Genomic DNA, 22,383 nt, shown 5'->3' with positions numbered 1-22,383 from the left:
TAACAAATGCAGATGCCTACAAACAGGTGTACAGCATGATAAACATGACTTTTTAAATTGGGGAAGAAAACGGTTGTTTAAAATAATGAAAAGACTCTGATTTAGGAAATAATCACCAATTTAGGGTTCAATTAAGTAATTGAGATCTTGGAGATATGCAGAGATATGTAACAATGTAATGGTTTTACTGATTGAAAAGTTTGTGTTATTATTTCTAAATGGCTGTAGCTGATATATAAATAAATACATACAAAAAAAAAAAACACCACCTTACCTAGAACACAACTGACAGACTAAAATGAATGACAAAACGGAATACCCATTAACTATAATGAGAGAGCTATAGCAGATGCAAATCTGCAAATACAATACATAATGACAATAATATATGAATATACTTGTAGAAAATCATGTTTCAGGACTCAACACGAACCCTTACACAATGACTAATTGTTATTACGAAGCCCAGATTGTCGGCTATACTGTATTCAGTATATCCTGCCACATAAACTGCAGGTCCCACGGTTGCAGAAGAAAGTGTTTTTAACTTATTACATTTGAGGAGTTCACAGCTGGAACGCCGTATAGATATCTAATTCAAATTTTTAGTGACATATAAGAACGGATAAGCCGGAGAAATACACACACACACAGAGATATTTACTGTCTGCTGTAGTTTCGTTTCTGCTGATACCTGAATTCATTTTGGTTTGGCGAAGCCAGATAAATAAAGCGCAACCCCGTCTTTCAATTCGATGGTCATTGCTGCTGGACTGGAGGACTGACTTCAAATCCTTGATTAACGGACTGGCCAACCGTTCCCCATCACGACACACACTGTGATTGGCCTGTTGAGTGTTGTGGGCAGGATGCTGGACATTTTAATGTCTTGCTCCTTCATTTATTGGTCTAATTGTCTGTCAGACATTTAGTTTTTTCGTGACAGCCTACAAAATGTGTACTCTGTAACAAATGCCTTTTTAAAAGTAGTGAAGTACAATACTTCACTCAAAACATACTTAAATAAAAGTAAAATTACCACATTGGAAAAATACTCCAAAAAAGTACAAGTACACGAAAAAGCTACTCAATTACAGGAACGAGAGTAGTTGTAATACGTTACTTTACGCCCCTGATTGACAGTATTACAATAATTTCACAGACTTTGGCATTGCTCTCACATTCAAGCGGTCCCTGCCAGCCATTCATTTTGGTAACCCTTGCATGCCTGACTGACGTCAGCTACGGGCAGGGGGCAGAGCAGCTGCCACTCCACCCTTGACATGGAAGCCAGGACACAGGTGGAGGCTGCGGAGGTGAAGGTGAATTCAAAAGCACAGCAGGCGACGCTCTTTTGGGTGAGTTTAAATACTAGTTTTTCCTATTCATTTTCTGAAGCAGCCAATGGGCTTCTACCTGTTGTGTGTGATAAGATGAGTTTCCTGCCTGAATCACCACTTTGCTTAATACTAGACGCATATTATGAATATAACATGTATTTATTTGAACAAGTTGTTAACAGTCTGACAAATAACATTGTTTATTTCATAATAAATAAATAAACAATAAATCAGCAACACCTGTGAGTTTATTTTTATTAAATCACAATATGTACTGTTATACCCTAATTGTTCTTCTTCACCTATTACAGCACATCTGAAAAATATAAAAATGGACCTCTCAGCCCTAGTCTCAACCACAACACCACATGGAGTTTTATCCGCATCTTATTCTCAACAAATTGATATGTGACAGTGATATGAATCCCAATTCACATAAGTCTATAACAGCACAACTTGGACTGAAGAAGCCAGCAATAGACAAAGCATGAAGCACACAGACAAACCAGGACACAAACTACCAGGAATGAAAAGCTGTGAGTGGTGCTTCATTTATAATCATGCTTCAATGATTTTACAATTTATTTATTTATTTTTTCTCAAAATTTTAAACTGATCTTTACATTGACATCTGCTGGAAATGACACTATCAGAGTTAAAATCCAATCTAAACCAACAATGATGTGTGGACAATATGTCACCAGCAAAACCATCCTTTCATCAATTCCTTCCCTGCAACAACTGGATTGATCTGGCATACACAGTGCACAAGGCAGGACTCCCTGGATAGAACCTCACGGCATTACAATATCACGGCAGTGCTCTGAAGAGACCAGTCAACCTCACCAATTCACCTAGAATGTGTACAGAAATACAAATACAAAAAACAACAAATTAACTATAAATAATAACACAAACTGTACTGCATCTTTTGTAAGCCAATGTCTATCAAAGCTCCAAGATGACTTCTACGAATGCCAGCTATCTATTAGTTTAAATTAATTTTCTGTGTCCAGAAAACGTGCAAGAAGAGAAAATGCACTTGACAAGGGGGTGGTGGTGGTGGTGGTGGTAATGGGCCAACAGACATTGAGAAATGAGAAATGAATATTTTTCAAGACCTCACAGCATGAGCTGCATTTCACAATTTGCCCCACTTTTTGAAATCTTCAGTAATACCTTCTGTTATCTTACATGTTTGAATTATTTTAGAGACAGATGAAGACAGGAAAAATGGGTGGAGGATGAAGGAAATGTGAGGGAGGGGGAGCATACAACCTGGAGGTGGGGAGAGAGAGGGTTTGGGCTCTAGTGCCCCGTTTCCACTGGCGGACGTGTCCGCCCTCGGACGCTTAAACAGGCGTTACCACTGGCTAAGCGTCTGGACGCGTCCAGGTTTTGTGGATGGTTAACTATCTGGTGCTAGACGTGTCCATAAGCATCCATCACACCCACCAAGTAAATGATTCGCTTTCAGAAGCGGAGGTGTGTGCTTGATTAGTAGACACAGGGAAGAAATCAAATATATTGTGTCGGAAGATATAATCTCAAGTGCCGTATGCGATCACAAAGAAATTACAGTTTTATTAGCAGCATGGAGTGAAATCCATGTACAGAAACAATGACTGCTTACAGTTAATATCTGAGTGTATTAACACAGGACACCGCTGCAGTGCCCTGAATAAACTGAAGGATAACAATCTGATCGCTAGCAGCCGATTTTATTCATATTTTATGAACAGCAGGACGGTGTTTCAGGCTGTGGTTTTGAGAATGGTGTGCAGGACAATCCGCAGAGACAATCAGTAGGAAGGTGAACACGATTCAGTTAATGTGTGCCCATTTACAAGTTAAATTAATGAATAAATAAATACAGCAGATCTGGGTTTCCCTCTAAAAAATGAAGGACTGGTTTAATAAATGCGTCCATAAACGCCATGCCTGAAACGTGCACACTTTAGTTAAATTATAACCTGCTATATTGTAGCTGGATGATTAATCGTGAAACGTGTGAATTTTGTTTCAACTGTAACTTGCCCGGGTTAAGGACGTCTGGTAAGTAAATTATAAATAATACGGCAACAAGTATTGTTTGCAGTTACAAATCTGCAGAAAGAGTAATAAGTTAAGGGAGTCACATTGTGCCGTTTGAAATACATACAGTGGGGGAAAAAAGTATTTGATCCCCTGCTGATTTTGTACGTTTGCACACTGACAAAGAAATGATCAGTTTATAATTTTAATGGTAGGTGTATTTTAACAGTGAGAGACAGAATAACAACAAAAAAATCCAGAAAAACGCATTTCAAAAAAGTTATAAATTGATTTGCATGTTAATGAGGGAAATAAGTATTTGATCCCCTATCAATCAGCAAGATTTCTGGCTCCCAGGTGTCTTTTATACAGGTAACGAGCTGAGATTAGGAGCACTCTCTTAAAGGGAGTGCTCCTAATCTCAGCTCGTTACCTGTATAAAAGACACCTGTCCACAGAAGCAATCAATCAATCAGATTCCAAACTCTCCACCATGGCCAAGACCAAAGAGCTGTCCAAGGATGTCAGGGACAAGATTGTAGACCTACACAAGGCTAGAATGGGCTACAAGACCATCGCCAAACAGCTTGGTGAGAAGGTGACAACAGTTGATGCGATTATTCGAAAATGGAAGAAACACATAATAACTGTCAGTCTCTCTCGGTCTGGGGCTCCATGCAAGATCTCACATTGTGGGGTTTCAATGATCATGAGAACGATGAGGAATCAGCCCACAACTACACGGGAGGATCTTGTTAATGATCTCAAGGCAGCTGGGACCATAGTCACCGAGAAAACAATTGGTAACACTACGCCGTGAAGGACTGAAATCCTGCAGCGCCCGCAAGGTCCCCCTGCTCAAGAAAGCACATGTACAGGCCCGTCTGAAGTTTGCCAATGAACATCTGAATGATTCAGAGGAGAACTGGGTGAAAGTGTTGTGGTCAGATGAGACCAAAATCGAGCTCTTTGGCATCAATTCAACTCGCCGTGTTTGGAGGAGGAGGAATGACCCCAAGAACACCATCCCCACCGTCAAACATGGAGGTGGAAACATTATGCTATGGGGGTGTTTTTCTGCTAAGGGGACAGGACAACTGCACCGCATCGATGGACGGGGCCATGTACCGTCAAGTCTTGGGTGAAAACCTCCTTCCCTCAGCTAGGGCATTGAAACTGGGTTGTGGATGGGTATTCCAGCATGACAATGACCCAAAATACACAGCCAAAGCAACAAAGGAGTGGCTCAAGAAGAAGAACATTAAGGTCCTGGAGTGGCCTAGCCAGTCTCCAGACCTTAATCCCATAGAAAATCTGTGGAGGGAGCTGAAGGTTCAAGTTTCCAAACGTCAGCCTCGAAACCTTAATGACTTGGAGAGGATCTGCAAAGAGGAGTGGGACAAAATCCCTCCTGAGATGTGTGCAAACCTGGTGGCCAACTACAAGAAACGTCTGACCTCTGTGATTGCCAACAAGGGTTTTGCCACCAAGTACTAAGTCGAAGGGGGTCAAATACTTATTTCCGTCATTAACATGCAAATAAATTCATAATTTTTTTGAAATGCGTTTTCCTGGATTTTTTTGTTATTGTTCTGTCTCTCACTGTTAAAATACACCTACCATTAAAATTATTGACTGATCATTTCTTTGTCAGTGGGCAAACGTAGAAAATCAGCAGGGGATCAAATACTTTTTTCCCCTCACTATATATACACTCACCTAAAGGATTATTAGGAACACCATACTAATACTGTGTTTGACCCCCTTTCGCCTTCAGAACTGCCTTAATTCTACGTGGCATTGATTCAACAAGGTGCTGAAAGCATTCTTTAGAAATGTTGGCCCATATTGATAGGATAGCATCTTGCAGTTGATGGAGATTTGTGGGATGCACATCCAGGGCACGAAGCTCCCTTTCCACCACATCCCAAAGATGCTCTATTGGGTTGAGATCTGGTGACTGTGGGGGCCAGTTTAGTACAGTGAACTCAATGTCATGTTCAAGAAACCAATTTGAAATGATTCGACCTTTGTGACATGGTGCATTATCCTGCTGGAAGTAGCCATCAGAGGATGGGTACATGGTGGTCATAAAGGGATGGACATGGTCAGAAACAATGCTCAGGTAGGCCGTGGCATTTAAACGATGCCCAATTGGCACTAAGGGGCCTAAAGTGTGCCAAGAAAACATCCCCCACACCATTACACCACCACCACCAGCCTGCACAGTGGTAACAAGGCATGATGGATCCATGTTCTCATTCTGTTTACGCCAAATTCTGATTCTACCATCTGAATGTCTCAACAGAAATGGAGACTCATCAGACCAGGCAACATTTTTCCAGTCTTCAACTGTCCAATTTTGGTGAGCTTGTGCAAATTGTAGCCTCTTTTTCCTATTTGTAGTGGAGATGAGTGGTACCCGGTGGGGTCTTCTGCTGTTGTAGCCCATCCGCCTCAAGGTTGTACGTGTTGTGGCTTCACAAATGCTTTGCTGCATACCTCGGTTGTAACGAGTGGTTATTTCAGTCAAAGTTGCTCTTCTATCAGCTTGAATCAGTCGGCCCATTCTCCTCTGACCTCTAGCATCAACAAGGCATTTTCGCCCACAGGACTGCCGCATACTGGATGTTTTTCCCTTTTCACACCATTCTTTGTAAACCCTAGAAATGGTTGTGCGTGAAAATCCCAGTAACTGAGCAGATTGTGAAATACTCAGACCGGCCCGTCTGGCACCAACAACCATACCATGCTCAGAATTGCTTAAATCACCTTTCTTTCCCATTCAGACATTCAGTTTGGAGTTCAGGAGATTGTCTTGACCAGGACCACGACCACACCCCTAAATGCATTGAAGCAACTGCCATGTGATTGGTTGGTTAGATAATTGCATTAATGAGAAATTGAACAGGTGTTCCTAATAATCCTTTAGGTGAGTGTATATATATATATATATATATATATATATATACACACACACACACACACACACATACATATATACATATGATAGATATATACATATACATACAAATATATATACACACACACACACATATACATACAAATATATATACACACACACACATATACATACAAATATATATACACACACACATATATACAGCGAGTGAATAAACTCTACCCGACTGCCACACATTGGAGCAAATGCGTTAAACAAACTACTTCCTAATTAAACCACACCCCCCTTCCCATTCTGCACTGCCTTAAAGTGGCAGTCCAGTAACAATAGTAATGGTATTTTAAAGCACATTAAATGTGTTCTACATAAAGCGCGTCACCCCTCTGACAATTTCCACTCTATAAGTACTGACACTACGTGTTAATACATTTAAACTGCCTCTATTCAAATCTCTTTTTCTAACTTAGCGATTAATATTATTAAACTTACTACTTCTATTACTAATGATCATACTATTAATATTAATAATTTACATTTACTTATACTAACTTACATACTATGACTATAAATATGAACGTACCTGCCATATACAATTACTAAGCTGCATACTTTTACATAATTAATGATGCACCTATTCCAAATTATTATACTTCTGCTGTGTGGTTACAATCATATTAACCTGCATAGTATTACATATTTTTAAATATGCTTTTGTCATACTTTCAAAGGCCAACTAAATAATAATATCATACAACGTCATATAGCTCCCCATAACATTTTTTTATTGTCAATAATAATAAATGCAACCTAAAACATATGACTGATCGTATACTGTAGTACCTTGTCATGTACTATAGTATAGTATAGTATAACAAATACTACTGTACTACAGCAAATACTATGGTAGTGTCTTATACTATACTATACTGTATTACCTTGTGATGTATTTATTACTACAGTAGTACAACATACTGTAGTACACTATTATACCATAATGCACTATTATACTACAGTATACTGTAGTAGCTTGTGATATACTACAGTACACTTTTATACTGTAATATGTGATATACTATAGTACACTAGTGAATACTGTAGTACCTTGTAATGTACTACACTTCTACAACATACTATAGTACAGTGTTGTATACTATAGTATACTGTAGACCCCTGTGATGTACTCAAGTTCCTACTACAGTAGTACAACAAATACTGTAGTACACTATTATACCATAATATACTATTATAATATAGTACATATAGTGATCGCACCGCCCACCCCCGCTACTTTAGATGTATATAATTTGTATAAATTTTTTAGAAAAATAGTTTGTTTGCATTTTAATAAATTGGAAAGCAATGCAAACAGATGCAGAAAGTTTCATTTTCTTTTTATTAAGATGGTGAAGTGGTACAACAGTTTTTTTTTATTAATAATAATAATAATAATAATAATAATAATATTATTATTATTATTATTACTACTATTTTGTAGCAGAATCGAAACGCGACAGTCAGAGAAGAAATGTACCTGTCAAGCAGATGTTAAATGCGCCACTATAAACCCGGATGTGGTAAATCTACCTGAATCTATACCATTTTACAGTGCACGTGTTGCGTGATTTCTATTACTTGTGTTACTGTGTCCCATAACATAACACACATAATAGTAATCGCACACTTGTGCTATAATGTGTTGCATTCTGCATATATTTACCATGACAGCCTGCATGTGATATTAGTTAGTTTTGCATATTTAATGATTAACAAAATACTTGTAGTTTGAATGTATTTGGTCTTATTTTGTAGCTTGATTGGATAAAAACAAGCAAGAGAGATATATATCGTGTATCGCCCAAACTTCTACAAATATTGAGATATTTTTTAAGTCATATCGCCCAGCCCTTCTTACTACAGTGTACAGTGAAACATACTGCTTACTATACTCAAACATACTTCACATGCAGACAAAGTTTCTCCATGAACTTTAGCATTCTAGTTCAGTATTGTAGACAGTCATGATAGTGATTTGGAATAAGGGGAGAACAAGAATGTAAATGCGAGGGGGTGAAGGTACAGATTAAGAAGTTTCTAGTTTATTTCAGCTGGTCAACCTAAACGTCAGAATCCCCTTTACAACCCAAATTACAGAATTGACACAAGAAAACCACTAAGCTTAAGAAATAAAAAGTAGTAGTAGTCCAAGATGTATTAAACACGGCAAAACCGACCGACTGATTTCTGAGCAAAGAAAGAACACATCTGCAAGTTTTACAGGTAAGCAATGTACATACAATGTACATATTACTGGTAATAATAACAACAACAATAATAACACTATGTAACACAATTTTTGTTCCTGGGTAAAACAAATTGGCTTGTGCTGTGTGTTGAATAAATGCGAAAGCATCTTCAAATGTACCGATTACACCGTGTAACAATGTTTTATTTATTTTTTTGTTCCTGGGTAGTAAATGTTATTTCCTAATTGCTTATGCCTCAAAAGTATAGGTATAGAAAATGGCTATTATTCCCCACAAACTTTGCTTTTGTGACCAGGACAGTGATATTTTGAAATTTAACTTTTTCCAATGAGAAAACGGGTGAATGCGTGTCTATTGGTCCACAGAAGTCAGAAAAAAACGTATGAATCCAAATTAAAATGCATTTATACTAAAGTAATACAAAAATGACTACAAAAGATTTAGAAGCGAGGAGTTTCTCAAGATTTACAATTATACTTTAACTGATTTTATGTGAATGAAAAGACACAAATTTGTCAATTTTCTCATTGGAAATAGGTACATATCAAAATATCACTGTCCTGGTCACAAAAGCAAAGTTTGTGGGGAATAATAGCCATTTTCTATACTTTGGAGTCATAATCAATTAGGAAATAACATTTACTACCCAGGAACAAAAAAATAAATAAAACATTGTTACACGGTGTAATCTGTACATTTGAAGATGCTTTTGCATGTATTCAAACATACAGCACAAGCCAACATGCCAATTTGTTTTGTATTGTTTTTGTTGTTTTGCCTGTAAATCTGACAAGCTTCTAGACAGGTGTGCTCCTTGCAAAACTGATAATATCTCTTGAACAGTTATTTGTAAACTTCTGTGGTGTTTTGTATTTTAAAAAACATTCTTGTTGTTTTCAAAATTAAAATGGTGTTTGTATAACTTTGGTTTAGTTTCTTTGCTAATGCACATTTCTGTATTCAAATGTACAAATTATAGAAATAATGAAAAACTTCAGTGTCTTACTTTTCTTGTGATGTATAGGTTTCATATGATTATATTTATGTACAATTAAGTAATTATGGCATGTGTAGTTTTCACTGCATTTGCAGATATTTGTGGTATATTACTTGCAAAGTGAGATGTCATGCATGTATGAACGTTTAAGGGGCATTTGAAATTTCTGGCAGAAGAAAAAAAATAAGAAGAAATCCTAACAATAACACTTCATGCATGGAAGCCTAATAATGGGCTCTTAATTCTAAGCAGGGCACTGGGTCAGTTCATACTCAGGACTAAGGCTTTTGCAAACAACAAATAATCAGTAGGGAAACACAAACTATACGTCACTCTCTGCTGATTGGTTATGCCAGGTATCTAACGTACTGCGTCACGACAACACAAGGATGTGATGCATCATATGATGACATTCCTATTCTCCTGCATTCACACAGATCCATTACTGCAAATTTGCTAGCAACTTCACTAGGTTGCAAAGTGGAACATTTCTGGTGACGATATGCAAGCTTAGACTCTTGCACACAGACCTTTCCCGCAAATCAGTTCATGAACTAGGTATCGTTGAAGTAAGTTGTTTGGGTGGGGTTTCTTTGGGATAATTTGTGTTTCTAACTATAAACCTATGTGATGTATAGATCAATCACAACTTTAGGAGGTGGGGAATGCATCTCAAAGGAGGGAGGTGTGTTATTTTGGATAGATTGCTCTTGACCTTGCTACTCATCGCTATGATTTATTTACACAGATAAAACTTTGATAACAAGCATCTTGAAACACAGATGTTAGAAAATATCTTTTGATTATATCTTTAGAAAATATCACATTGTTAGATACCTGATTGTGCTTCTCCAAAGGGAGTCCAGACTGTCCCTGATGCTACAGGAGGTCGCTCCGAGTTTCCACCACTGGGGTGCCGTTGGTGCTTTCTCCATTCGTGAGGAGAAGTTGGTGGAGACTGATCAGGGGAGACTACTGGAGAAGTGGATTCACCCTGAAGAGAGAAAATGAACACTGAACAGGAAACTTGGAAGCAAACATGTCTACGAGGATGAACTGAAAACTGCAGGGAGAGACTGTGGTGGTGCAACTCTAAGGACCCCAACTATACAAACTTGAGAGATAGCATAAGATAAACTAAGATTAAACTTGGCTATATCAAGACATTTGGTTTCACAGAAAAGGCTGACAATGTTTTGGAAAAATGCAATACAGTCAAAGTACGTGATGAGACGATACAAAAAATATGTGTCTATTATCTGTAGATACAGTTGATATCAGTTAGTGCACCTAGTTTCAGGGGGCTATTGCATTATGTCTGTGATACAAAGAGCAATATTTGCAGAGAGCGTAAAATTGACGTTTGAAAAGCCTACAGCAGCCATGTTTACTAGTAGGAACTAACAATACTGAAATATAATTGTCTCGGAGCAGGCATTTGAAGAAATGTTACAAGAATATTTTGAAAATGTGTTTAATGCAATATTGCCAAACCATGTGACCAGTACAGCTTTTGAATGTAAAACAGGGTGGGAAATTAACTTGGATTAAGCAGTTGGATGCCCAATTTTACCAGCCAATATTGTTCCCAGTTGAAATATATATAAAAAAAACACACTGGCATATTCTGTATTGCTTCAATACATTCATTTTATTAATGCATACACCAAACAGCCATAACAATTATGACCACTGACAGGTGAAGTGAATAACACTGATAATCTCGTCATCATGGCACCTGTCAGTGGGTGGGATATATTTGGCAGCAAGTGAACATTTTGTCCTCAAAGTTGATGTGCAAGCAAAAATGGGCAAGCATAAGGATCTGAGAGACTTTGAGAAAGGCCAAATTGTAAAGGCTAGACGACTGGGTCAGAGCATCTCCAAAACTGCAGCTCTTGCGGGGTGTTCCCGGTCTGCAGTGGTCAGTACCTATCAAAAGTGGTCCAAGGAAAGAAAAGTGGTGAACCAGCAACAGGGTCATGGGCAGTCAAGGCTCACTGATGCACGTGGGGAGCGAGGGCTGGCCCGTGTGGTCCGATCAAACAGACGAGCTACTGTAGCTCAAATTGCTGAAAAAGTGAATGCTGGTTCTGATAGAAAGGTGTCAGAACACACAGTGCATCGCAGTTTGTTGCGTATGGGGCTGCGTAGCCGCAGACCAGTCAGGGTGCCCATGCTGACCCCTGTCCACTGCCGAAAGCGGCTACAATGGGCACGTGAGCATCAGAACTGGACCACGGAGCAATGGAAGAATGTGGCCTGGTCTGATGAATCACAAGTTCAAGGTGTTGACTTCCAAATTCCCCAAATCTCAATCCAATCAAGCATCTGTGGGATGTGCTGACCAAACAAGTCCGATCCATGGAGGCCTCACCTTGCAGCTTACAGGACTTAGCATCTTGGTGCCAGAAACCACAGCACACCTTCAGAGGTCTAGTGGAGTCCATGCCTCGACGGGTCAGGGCTGTTTTGGCAGCAAAAGGGGGACCTACACAATATTAGGCAGGTGGTCATAATGTTATGGCTGATCGGTGTATATACACACGCATAAAGTACTGTGCAAAAGTTTTAGGCAGGTGTGAAAAAATGCTGTAAAGTAAGAATGCTTTCAAAAATAGACATGTTAATAGATTATATGCATCAATTAACTAAATGCAAAGTGAGTGAACAGAAGATAAATCTAAATCAAATCCATATTTGGACTGACAACCCTTTGCCTTCAAAACATCATCAATTCTTCTAGGTACACTTGCACAAAGTCAGGGATTTTGTAGGCATATAGTCAGGTGTATGATTAAACAATTTTACCAAACGGGTGCGAATGATCAATCCAGTATGTAGGTTGAAACACAATCATTAAATGAAACAGAAACAGTTGTATAGGAGGAATAAAACTGGGTGAGGAACAGCCAAACTGAGCTAACAAGGTGAGGTTGCTGAAGACAGTTTACTGTCAAATGTCATATACCATGGCAAGACTGAGCACAGCAACAACACACAAGGTAGTTATACTGCATCAGCAAGGTCTCTCCTAGGCAGAAATGTCAAGGCAGACAGGGGTTCCAGATGTGTTGTCCAAGCTCTTTTGAAGAAGCACAAAGAAACTGGCAACATTGAGGACCATAGATGCAGTGGTCGGCCAATGAAACTTACTGCAGCAGATGAAGGATGCATCTATGCTTAATTCCCTTCGCAATCGGAAGATATCCAGCAGTGCCATCAGCTCAGAATTGGCAGAAAACAGTGGGACCCTGGTACACTGTCCAGAGAAGTCTGGTCAGAAGTGGCCTTCATGGAAGACTTGCAGCCAAAAAGCCATACCTCCGACGTGGCAACAAGGCCAGGCGACTCAACTATGCACGAAAACACATTAACTGGGGTGCATAAAAATGGCAGCAGGTGCTCTGGACTCATGAGTCAAAATTTGAAATATCTGTCTGTAGCAGAAGGCAGTTTGTTCGCCGAAGGGCTGGAGAGTGGTACACAAATGAGTGGTTTGAGGCAACAGTGAAGTATGGTGGAGGTTGCTTGCAAGTTTGGGGCTGAATTTCTGCAAATGGTGTTGGGGATTTAATCAGAATTAATGGTCTCCACAATGCTGAGAAGAACAGGCAGATACTTATCCATCATGCAATACCATCAGGGAGGCATCTGATTGGCCCCACATTTATTCTGCAGCATGACGACAACTCCAAACATACATTGAAAGTCATAAAGAACTATCTTCAGCGTAAAGAAGAACAAGGAGTGCTGGAAGTGATGGTATGACGCCCACAGAGCCCTGATCTCAACATCATAGAGTTTGTCTGGGATTACATGAAGAGAGAAGCAACTAAGGCTGTCTAAATCCACAGAACTGTGGTTAGTTCTCCAAGATGTTTGGGCCAACCTACCTGCCGAGTTCCTTAAAAAACTGTGTGCAAGTGTACCTAGAAGAATTGATGCTGTTTTGAAGGCAAAGGGTGGATTTGATTTCGATTTTTCTTCTGTTCATTCACTTTATATTTTTCAATTAACAAAATGCAATCTATCAACATGTCTATTTGTGAAATCATTCTTACGTCACAGCATTTTTTCACACCTGCCTAAAACTTCTGCAAAGTACTGTATAATATATATATATATATATATATATATACACATATATACACACACACACACACACTTGCATATTGCTGCCAGGAAAGAAACACGTTTGTAGTTGATTACCATTTGTAATTCTTGGGTATGGATAATCGAGATATAAATGCATAGGAAGAAAAACCTAAGAATAGCATATTGCTTGTACAAGTGGTTGTAAAAAATAGACATCTCTTATGGTAAAATTATACTTCTGCTCAGTCAAGTTTTAAGATTCATAAGTTGGTTGCTACTGTTGTGATAGGAAAGAGATCTATGCTAATCACGAGAAATCTTTATTTAGTATTTGTGTAGTTCTTTTTAACTGAACAGTAAAACATATTTGGAAAGTGAATTTGAAGAGTCTACCTACTTCTTCACCTCTTTGCGCATTAATTGTAATCAATTGTGATCAAGAGTTTCTACTTGTATATAATATAATTGTGCTAATGTGTATTTAAATTAGACAAAATAAACATGTATTGATGACAATAAAATTACTAGAAAGATAGATCATAGAATAAGCTCTGGGTCAGGAAGAAATGCCTTCGGGGTTGACATCTGGACCGCGGTCTGCCAGTTGGGAACCCCTGGTGTAGAATATACACTCAGAGATACATTGTGCTATACATATCAGTATATAGAGTATTCTCCTGTATTTTGTAATATGAACAGATCTGTTTTGACATTAAGCATGAAATAGAAGCATAAATGGAAATAAAAGCACCTTTACAGGGATACATTTGATCTTTAATAAATAAAAAGCCAGCATTCTTTTTCTGATGTTGAATTGGGTATGAAAGGTCTTTTGAGAACTGTCTGATGTAATTTAAAAAATATATTTAAATGTACAATAATATTCCAATTAACATATTGACAAAATGCACAGAAGGTTAATTGTTAAAGCATAAGAAAGACAAGCCTTTTGGTAATTGGGCCTTTGTAGCCGAACACTGAACTGCAGGCACAAAAGCATTGAGTTCTGTGTTGGCTAATCTGATTGACTCTCAGCCAATATGTATTGATTGGGTATGGAGTCATCAAGTTTGTGTTCAATTTGAGTTGAAGAGATGTTGTAGTGTCACTCCCCTGCTTGCCTGCATGACCCTGTAATGTATTTTTTCTTGATTCAGAAGGGTCTTTATTAAAGGTCAGTCCTTGAAGGGTGATCAAATAACTAGCTAGCTAGATTCATCACCCCACAAAAGTATTAATTACATATTCCCCATTACCTATTGGTAATAACAGTGATCATGCCAAGTTACTTTTATATTTGGATTAAACATATTCAAATATAATACACAATTGTTATAGACTTGAATTAAGTTAAGTTCACCATTGCTCAAAATTGGTAAACTATAATATCAATGAATATCACAAAAAAAGATTCACTGAGTAATAGTTTCCATAAAGCAGCAGGTTATCTCACAACAGTTTCCAGCATCTGGGGTGCAATATAGGCTACATTTGCAGTTACCAGTGTAAAATATTAAGATTTGTATTTTATATGTTTATATACAAGATGCAATGCATTTAAAAATGTAGGGTTGATGAAAACATAACTTTAAACAGATGTGTTACTGGGGTAATCTAAGGAACAGGAACCTATTTGTTCAGTTTACCTGTGGCTCTGCTGTAGGTACATGAGGTGGAATTACCTCATGCCCCGAGACCTTCTTGGCTTGAATTCTGCCTGGAGGAGGAGGAGGAATCACCGCAGAATATGTTCCTTGGTTTTCTGAATCAGAATACATTGCTACATGCCGGGATTCCTGCTCATTTTTTCCCACCACAAATCGAGGCAGAGGAAGATCCTTGACTGAAGAGAACAAGGGAAAAGTCATATTGACAGCCATAAGTTTAAAAAAAAAAAAAAAAGTTTACAGCTTTGTCAACAAAAATAGAAATTTGTATCATAAGTCACAACTTCTATTCTTCGGCTTCTAATTCTTCATGCATTCAGGAAATCATTTGCATAAAATATAGAGGTAAGAGAGGGTGACTATTTTTAAAACCAATTGTCAGCTGTATGGTTTTTTTCATGCCTTTTCAAAATGGATCATGTTGCCAAGTTATGTGGAAAAGAAACATTAAATCATTTTTTTCCCCAATTAAATACAATTTAAAAAGAAAACTTTTGCAAATAGACAATTTACACATTCTAAATTTTACTGATACATGATTAATTATAGTATAGAATAAAAGATATTCTAAGAATATTCTAGAATATCCTTTGTTCAGATGGATTGTTCCTTTACTACAGCTGTGAAATGTAGTTTAGACTGTAATAGTACATATAACCTTATAAACCACATCAGCTTGTTGACCTATCATACTTAAATGCACACAAAATACAATATTGTAGCACACTCCACTGCACTCCCAAAAGATAGGGTACAACAAGATGTGTGTCAGGGACAATAGGTTTTACTATTAAGCTATACTTTGTTGGTAGGACAAGGGTTTTAATTGATTTAATTAGGGCTGTGTGGGGTAATTTCAATACTTGGTTGCAAATCCTTTGCAGTCCATGACTTCCTGAAGTCTGGAACACATAGACATCACCATATGCTGGGATTCTTCCCTGGTGATGCTCTGCCAGGCTTTTCTTCATTCTCACCTCTGCGCTTTCCTCTGTCCTCCTAGGTCACAAACCTACAACGTGTGCCCTGGACCCTCTCCCCACTCACCTCCTCCAAGCAACTGCTACCAATCTACTCCCCTTCATATCCTCCCTCCTCAACTCCTTACTATTCACTGGCTGTTTCCACCCTGCATTTAAAACAAGCTGCTGTCATTCCACTCCTCAAGAAACCTACCTTTAACCCTAACTCTCCTCAGAACTACTGCCCTGTCTCCCTACTCTCTTTAATCTCAAAGACCCTCGAGCGTGCTGTCCACCGTCAGATCTCTGCATTTCTTTCCCAAGTGACATGGCGAGGTTCCTCATCCACCCCCCAACCTCTCCTTACAGGTGTAACCCAAGGCCAGGTCCTGGGTCACCTCCTGTTCTCTCTCTACACTTGCTCCCTGGGCCCCTTCATCGCATCCCATGGTTTCTCTTACCACTTCTACACAGATGATGCCCAGATCTTCCTGTCCTTTCCCTCTTCTGATTGCCCCGATTCGCACATGTTACTCCACTGCTCCGCTACCTCCACTGGCTCCCAATACCAGCATGCATTCAGTTCAAGACATTGACCCTCACTTACCGCTGTCTCGATCACACTGCACCAGACCAGACCACTGCGGTCTTCTGGTGCCAAAAGACTAAATCTGCCTCCTCTGCACTATCCTACCTCCAGAGCCTGCTCCTTCTCATCCCTGGCCCCTAAGTGGTGGAACAACCTTCCCACTGAAGTCAACACAGCAGAGTCCCTGACCTCCTTCCAGCACTTACTCAAAACACATCTTTTCAGACAATACTTGTAATTTAGTCCTTTACTCTCCTGTAAGATAGCACTTATACAACGTTTATCATACTACTTGCCATTGCTTTACTAGTACTCGTATTATTTTGATTCCCCCTATGCTCCCTTCCCCTGGTCCTTGACTGTGACCTAACATCTTGTCTGCACTTATCAGCTTTTACATTCCAGGATGTAAGACCTCATATATTGTGTAAATTGTAATTTGTAAAATGTGTTATGCTTTGAATTGCACTGTATTATATGAATTGGAATTTGTAATATGTTATGCCTTGTACTACACTATTTTTGCACTTGGTATTGCGCTTATATTTTGTAAGTCGGCCTGGATAAGGGCGTCTGCTAAGAAATAAATAATAATACAAAGGTTGAGAAAAATATAGCAGGGTTCAACATTCACCATGTCCCACAGGCCCGACTGGGCCTGTACATTTTTTTGTGTTTAGTTTCATTAACCCGATAAAACATTGAAGGGAAAAAAAATGCCTTCTCTACACCAAGTGCACTTTGTTGTCATGGGAACATGTACATATGTACACAAGTTTTAGAACACACCCATTTTTGTAGTTTTTATTGAAATTTAAGCAGCTCAAGTCCAATAAATAACCTGAAATAGTACAGAGGTAAACTGCCAGGTTAAAAAACTAAGTTTAGGTAACCAAAAACTGAATAATAATGTACATTTCAGAGTTATATACTGTTATATACACCCTCTTAAGCATTATTTGGCAGTTTTACGCACAGCTCCTGTGCATAGAAGTTGTATTCCTACAATGCGCACCTTGTTTGAAAGCTTATGTTCTTGGCTACCAGCATGACATTATTTTGTGTTTATACCAATAGTCTGGGTGTGCAGATCTGCAATTGATTGATTGTTCAATCAATGTTAAAGTTACACATTACTGCCTTACAATAAAATTAAATAACTTTAAAAAACTACCGTCAGTGTACACTGTAATGCAGTCTAACACATTTGCCTATCTATAGAGACATTATATTTTGCATCATTTAATGGAATATAACTTCTGACATATGTGTAACAATAGTTAGCATTATATACATTTACAAATACAAATATACATATAAACACACATACAAATTTTCAACCTCTGCCATGTTTGCACCCCTATTCTGATTTGTTACGACAGTTAACTAACATACTGCATCAAGGGCGTGACACATCATATGCCGGCATTCATTTTCCTGCTCTTCACCATTCACACAGACCCATTTGCCTGAAAAATACTAGCATTTAGGCTAGGTCCCGTGGAAAAATGCTGGTGTCGAAATGCCAGCATAAACCTTTTCACACAGACCTTGCCGGCAACAAAATGCCACCAAAAATCCAGCATTCGTTTAAATGTGAATGGGGTTTAAGTACACAGGGCATGTTCTTAGTTGTTAGTGTTGGATCAGTGTTAATCAGCATGTGGGCTAGAACAGAATTCATGCTCATTTGTCATTTTATATTCATCATAAACTTAATCTTAGTCTCTTTTTTTTGTTCTTAGTTTTGAGAACCTCAATTTGTAGACTTTGCAATGTATTAAATTGGCTGTCATAATAATTGTATGGGAAATAGCCAGTCTGTACACACTGGCGGACCCAGAGGGGTGTCCGGGGTGGCACTGCGCACCCCTGACATCTGATTGGCCATCCCAGGTGCCACCCTAAAATTACATTCGCTACTGGTAGTTTGATGCTGATTGACATCTCAGTAGGCTACAGTTGTCAGTGTTCAGCAAGTTAACATTTAGCAATTTGAAATCCATTAACTCAGTTAGATTTTCGTACTTGAACTCAAAACGAACAATTGTTATTATCAATCTGTTAACGTTACTCAAAAGATTACCACAGGGATAGCCATGATGTAACTAGTAACTGGTAGTTGATGTGTTTGCAGAGGTGGAAACAGTACTGAAAAATCCTACTCAAGTAGAAGTACTGTTACTTTGATGAAATTTTACTCAAGTAGAAGTAAAAGTACTGGTTTAAAAAACACTACTCAAGTAAAAGTAAAAAGTCACGTCACATGATCTCTAAGCCAACACTAACACACACACACACAGGTGGGTGACAAATTAAAGGAAAAACCTGAATAAATTAGTGGATGAACATAACGAATGCAGATGCCTCCAAACAGGTGTACAGCATGATACAATTAAGCAATTAACATCCTATCATGCTCTGTGGCATGTATACAGATGCTGAGCAGGCCCAGTTGACCTTGATTTTGGGTCAAGATGGCAAGAGGAAATGATCTAAGTGACTTTGAAAGATGGGTCATTATTTGGGCACAAATGGCAGGAGCTTCAGTCACAAACACGCTCAACTGGCTAGACCAAGAGAACAGTACAGGCTTGACTGCTTGACCCCTACAGTGAGGGGGACCGGAGGCTCTGTAATGCTGTGGGGGGCATTTTCCTGGCATGGTTTGGGTCCGCTTGTCCCCTTAAAGCAGTGGTTCCCAATCCTGGTCCTGGAGGACTCCCAATTATGTAATTGAACCTTAACTGAAGAAAAAATCTGCTTAGATATGACTATTTAAACTGGGTAATTAAAGGGTTGTTTAAAATAATGAAAAGGCACTGATTCAGGAAATTATTAGTTCAATTTAGGGTTCAATTAAGTAATTGAGAGCTCAGAGATATGCAGAGATATGTAACAATGTAACGTTTTATTGATTGAAAAGTTTGTGTTATTATTTCTAAATGGCTGTAGCTGATATTTAAATAAATACATACAAATAAAATCACAACACCACCATACATAGAACACAACGGACAGACTAAAATGAATGACAAAACGGAACACCCATTAACTATAATGGGGAGTTGAATGCCCATAGACTACAATGGGGAAAACAGAAGGACTGCCTATATCTCCAAATCCCACACAGGAATCCTAAAATACTGAACATACTTTCTTTAAAATAACCGGCCTGGGATACTGAAAACATAGCACAAATACGATTGACTGCCTATTAATCTATATTGCATTAGTTTACATACAGTTGCCCATTTACACAGATCATTTTCTGATAAGGTTGAACTTGCAGTGTTCATCAATGTAGATAACACTAATTCATTCCAGGCCTGTTATTCCATGTCATTACAATTTTATGTTTTATATTAGGTTATTTTAAATAAAGCGTATTCAGGATTTTAGGATTCCTGTGTGGGATTTGAAGATATAGACCGTGCTCCTGTCATTGGACATTCTGTTTTGTTATGCGTTTTAGTCTGTCCCCTGTATTTTACAGAAACATTTCTTTCCAAAAGAGTACAGGTTTGTAATTTTTGATATTGTCTGATATGTTGTCAACATTGAAGAATGATGTACTTGTTATTTTTCTTCACACACTCTCTAAATTAATAACCTTTCTTGACAAAAATCGAACAACTATTTTAACACTGCCAGCCAGGAAATCAACAATAACAGTATTAACAGTAAATGAACAGTAAGGGCTTATGAAACACACTTTAATGAACTTTAAGTAGTTCTAGATTTGCATGAACAGTTTTTCTGGAGTGTCATGATTGAATTCCAGGACCGTTAGAAACTCGCTGAGCCGATCAGAGGACAGGCAGACGGGAGCTGTATCAGCTGAGATTATTAAACTGCGTATCAAAACATGCACATATACATGCACAAGAAAAATAATAATAAAACAAACTTTACACAATACACTATATAAATCGGTATGCACATAATCTTAGAAGACATAAACAAATTATAAAACAAAGAACCAGTTATAACATTAGCAGGAAGTTGAAATATTACATAGCCTATAGTATTATATAGTGAAAGCGCTTTGAAATGGCTCCATCTCAGTTACAGCTGCGTACAGAAATACAGTAAATGCGCTTTTCAACACTACAGTGCCTATAATATAAAATAATTAGCATTAATGATCAAACAGGTGACTGATCAAAGCACTGATCCAGAGACCTGGGCTTGCAACGAGATCGAGATTGAATTCCAAAGTTAGAAACTTGCTGAGCCGATCACAGGGTAGAAGAGCGCTATAGCAGGTGCAAATCTGCAAATGCAATACATAAATGACAATAATATATGAATATACTTGTTTCAGGACTAAACACGAACCCTTACACAATGACTAATTGTTATTACGAAGCCCAGATTGTCGGCTATACTGTATTCAATATATCCTGCCACATAAACTGCAGGTCCCGCGGTTGCAGAAGAAAGTGTTTGTAACTTATTACATTTCAGGAGTTCACAGCTGGAACACCATATAGATATTTAATTCAAATTTTTAGTGACATATAAGAATGGATAAGCCAGAGAAATACACAAACGCAGAGATATTTACCGTCTGCTGTAGTTTCGTTTCTGCTGATACTTGAATTCATTTTGGTTTGGCGAAGCCAGATAAATAAAGCGCAACCCCGTCTTTCAATTCGATGGTCAAAATGAAACGCTCATTTCGATCGATATTCGATTTCGATTAAAAAATGTTCACTCTACTCTAGTGTTGTGGGCGGGATGCTGGACCTTAATTTATTGGTCTATTTGTCTGTCAGACACATTTAGTTTTTTCATGACAGCCTACAAAATGTGTACTTGGTAACGAATGCCTTTTTAAAAGTAGCGAAGTACAATATTTCACTCAAAACATACTTAAATAAAAGTAAAATTACAACATTGGAAAAATACTCAAAAAAGCTACTCAATTACAGGAAGGAGAGTAGTTGTAATTCGTTACTTTCCACCCCTGTGTGTGTGTGTGTGTGTGTGTGTGAGTGAGAGAAAGGGAGAAAGAAATTGAGCTGCAGTTCTGAGGTAGAGACACTGACTATTCATAGTATGTTAAAGAATTCTAGTGAAGTAACCCTTTTGGACCACACTATGTGCCACACTGAAGAACTCCGGGTTAAGTGAATTATCACTTCTACCTCTAATCAGCAATCATAGGATTCATTCATGCTCCTTAGATGCCAGGTTAGGGTAACACACTAATTTTCTGTCATGGTCTAATGGACCCCCTGAAGTAGCCTTGGCCACCCCATGTATAAAACTCTAGTTCCACCACTGTCTGTACATTTCTACCCCTTAGTTGAAATGAAATGAATGAAATTATGAAATTAACTTATGAAAATAATTAAATTGAATGTATTTCTAAATCCAACCACTTTCAGTTGAACCAAATCACACTGTATCAAATCGAATTCTATCGTATTGAACTGACTCAAAGCTGAATCGTATCTTAACTGTATCTTATCGGTGACAGTGTATCAAGATGCATATCGAA

General features: G+C 38.2%; 1 protein-coding gene across 3 annotated transcripts in view; it reads right to left on the bottom strand.

Annotated features, from left to right (window-relative positions):
* Nucleotides 1-22,383, bottom strand: part of reps1 (RALBP1 associated Eps domain containing 1) — a 181,560-nt gene that overhangs the window by 136,983 nt on the left and 22,194 nt on the right. For all 3 annotated transcript variants that reach the window (XM_066700473.1, XM_066700647.1, XM_066700558.1), the window contains exons 3-4: nt 15,303-15,499; nt 10,396-10,552 (exon numbers count right to left, since the gene is read on the bottom strand). In XM_066700473.1, coding sequence (XP_066556570.1) covers nt 10,396-10,552; nt 15,303-15,499 — 354 coding nt within the window. The remainder of the gene's footprint in view (nt 1-10,395; nt 10,553-15,302; nt 15,500-22,383) is intronic.

The sequence above is a fragment of the Amia ocellicauda genome, chromosome 1, assembly GCF_036373705.1.
Source record: "Amia ocellicauda isolate fAmiCal2 chromosome 1, fAmiCal2.hap1, whole genome shotgun sequence".
Lineage (NCBI taxonomy): Eukaryota > Metazoa > Chordata > Actinopteri > Amiiformes > Amiidae > Amia > Amia ocellicauda.
Note: the sequence above shows the minus strand (reverse complement) of the source record. Positions and strands in the feature narration are given on the sequence as shown.